Source organism: Austrofundulus limnaeus, unplaced genomic scaffold, assembly GCF_001266775.1.
Source record: "Austrofundulus limnaeus strain Quisiro unplaced genomic scaffold, Austrofundulus_limnaeus-1.0 Scaffold26, whole genome shotgun sequence".
NCBI lineage: Eukaryota > Metazoa > Chordata > Actinopteri > Cyprinodontiformes > Rivulidae > Austrofundulus > Austrofundulus limnaeus.
This window is the reverse complement of record NW_013952428.1, coordinates 2,351,164-2,353,889: the sequence shown is the minus strand read 5'-3', so window position 1 is coordinate 2,353,889 and position 2,726 is coordinate 2,351,164. Positions and strand designations below refer to the sequence as shown.

At 45.2% G+C, this 2,726-nt stretch overlaps 1 protein-coding gene across 2 annotated transcripts in view; it reads left to right on the top strand.

Moving 5' to 3' along the window:
• iqsec3a (IQ motif and Sec7 domain ArfGEF 3a) overlaps nucleotides 1-2,726 on the top strand; it is a 96,110-nt gene that overhangs the window by 43,711 nt on the left and 49,673 nt on the right. For both annotated transcript variants that reach the window (XM_014004779.1, XM_014004780.1), the window contains exon 3: nucleotides 864-1,512. In XM_014004779.1, the coding sequence (XP_013860233.1) occupies nucleotides 864-1,512 (649 nt within the window). The remainder of the gene's footprint in view (nucleotides 1-863; nucleotides 1,513-2,726) is intronic.

Genomic DNA, 2,726 nt, shown 5'->3' with positions numbered 1-2,726 from the left:
TATATATATATATATTTAAAAAAAGTAAACATCTTGGTTGTAAGTTATTCAGGAGGAGATGCCACATAAGAAAATTAAAGTGTAAAAAAAGAATTTTAGAAGATTTTTTGGCCTTTAAAAAAATCTGATAAAAGCATCCCGGCTCTTTAAGTGCAGCCTTGCAGATGCGCTAACTTCTGACTCGTCATATTCTTCAGCTGACAAGTGGGAATTAAGACCTCTTTAAAAACGGAGCTGCCAGTTCAATCACCAGCGGATCAGCTCGCCTTCCGAAACTGCCGGAAACTTGCTTATCTTAAAGAAAGGAAAAGTTTTTCGAAGAGAGAAAGGACGTGTCAAGCTGGCTTCCAGGAAGCGATTACACCGATTCCCACCTTCTCTTTCTTGTTACTTCACACACACACAAAAATAAAAAAGCTGCCCCCCCCCCCCACGCAAACATCAAAACAAGCACAGAATGTCTGAAAAGCATAAAGACATTTGTATAAGCTGCATGACTGTCCCCCTCGTCTCCGTGTGTGTGGGTGTGTGTCACTATTGGCTGTCAACTTTCTTGTTTTGTTCACATTTTTCTCCTCTGAAGGTTTTTGTTGTAATAAATAACCACTTGATGTTTATTTCAGCATCGCAGTGTGGCTTTAGTAGCTGTTTTGTGCTGTGCATTTTCCTGGTTTTTCACTGTCTGTCAGTGTCTAGACAGACGAGAGACACTTATAAGAGAGCAGCTAGACAGATGAAAAGCTSAAACACACACAGAAACGGGTCAACTTCTCACCACTGACCCAGGCAGCCTGGAGAAGAGGTCAGAAGTCGCCACGGATGCAGCAGCAACCTCACTCTGCGTTTTCTCCTCCTTTCTGCAGTGATGAACTTTCTCCAGACTCAACTATGGGGAAGGAAGGGATGGGAGGTGAGGGGGAGCTGCAGGGTGAGACCCAGTCACAGCCAGAGCCAGAGCCAGAGCCAGAACCAGAGCCACAACTGCAGGCCCACCAGCAGCAACAGCAGCAGGAAGCGATTCAGCCACAAAGACTGCCTCAATCTGAGCCTGAACCGCAGATTCAGCTTCAGAAGGAGCCCGAAGTCAAAGCTTGGTCAGAACCTGAACCTGAGCCAGAGCCGGAGCCGGAGCCGGAGCCGGAGCCTCAACCAGAACACGAACCCGAAGCAGAGGTTGCGAGAGAGGCAGCGGTGCCGCCGCCGGACGCCCCCCAAGCCCCGTCACCTCGCAGAGAGGAGCAGACGGATGGGGAGCGAGACTTTCCGAAGCCAGAGGAGGTTGTCGAAGCGAGGGCAAAGCAACACGGGGACGAGGCGCCGGGTGAGAGCGGCAAGGCCAAGGCGGCGCAGGAGGAAGAGGACGAGGACGAGGGCGGAGCCAAGGGTGGCGGTGCGGCGAGGAGAGCCAGCCTGCATCACACGGCCTCGCCCCTCAGGGTGCAGCGCAACGGCGCCGGCTCGCACTCCGCCTCTTCTGACTATGAGCTCTCGCTTGACCTCAAAAACAAGCAGGTAGGGTGACCTCTGGGAATGGGGGAGGGGGCGGGGTCGGTGTGCTGTTTGTGCGAGAGGAGAGGAGGGGAGGAGGAGAGGAGAGGAGGAGAGCCGAGGATGCAGAAAGTTGTCTGTATTGTACCTTTTTGTTGTTTGTGGTGTGGTTCCGTTTCTGCCTGAGGAAGATGGAATCTGATTCGTTGGGCGCCTGATGTGATTGTGTCAATTGGTCTTATTGGTCCCTAAAGGCTCTGGTGGACAATCAAAACTGTATTTAATTCTTGTTTTCATTGTCATAAACCAACATTCTCATAACCATGTCATCACTTGTTTTCCAATTTCAAACATGAAAGCTGCTTTTATTTTTTTATTTATTTTTTTATATAGAAATTATTAGAAAGCAAAACGAGGCAGGATGTGCTAGTTTGGTGTGGGATGCATGCATGCACACACTGTGGGGTTCACTAGTTTGTCTTTTTTTTTTTTCAAATTTCCTCTGATGATTGAAACCCAGTGGTTGTACACAGAACAAGAGCATGMAGCTGGTAAATGTACTCATCTTGTTAAAGCAGCTGGGTTTTATCCAGAGCTGGTTTTATGTCTGTGAGACGCAAATGTTTTTGTACATGACTTGTCATGTTCACACGTTTGTCACTTAAATTGTGCTTTCCATCACTCAGAAATCATCCTCATGCCATCTTCATTTCAAGACCCATTAAGCATTCACCATCTGTTTCTATCAGCATCCATCTAAACGTCACACTTCTGTCCTTGGATCAGCGAGCAGGTAAGGCGGGCCTAACTTTCAGGCCCTGACATGTAGAATAAGTTGGATTTTACAGCTGCAGAACAGTATTAAAACAGTCTTTTAAAAAAATGTATTTTTCTTTAAGAATTCCTCACATTTATATAGAGTAGCTACAATACCAATAAGATTTTAAGCACAAATCCCCACTTTTATAGACTGGATCCTTTAAAAATATTTAACAAAGTAAAGGGATTCTTGTTGAACAAAACACTTTCTGAAAAAAATATGAAAATATAAACGAAGGAATAATTACCCACTACTTTTAGAATAGAATATAATAGAATAGAATAGAAATAGCTTTTATTGTCAATCATCAGAAATTGCAATAAATTCAGGTGTCACAGCAGCATCAGTGCAAAGATTCACAGACTACAAATTATCGATAGTACACACAAAATGAAATTAACACTTACTAGCCATACAA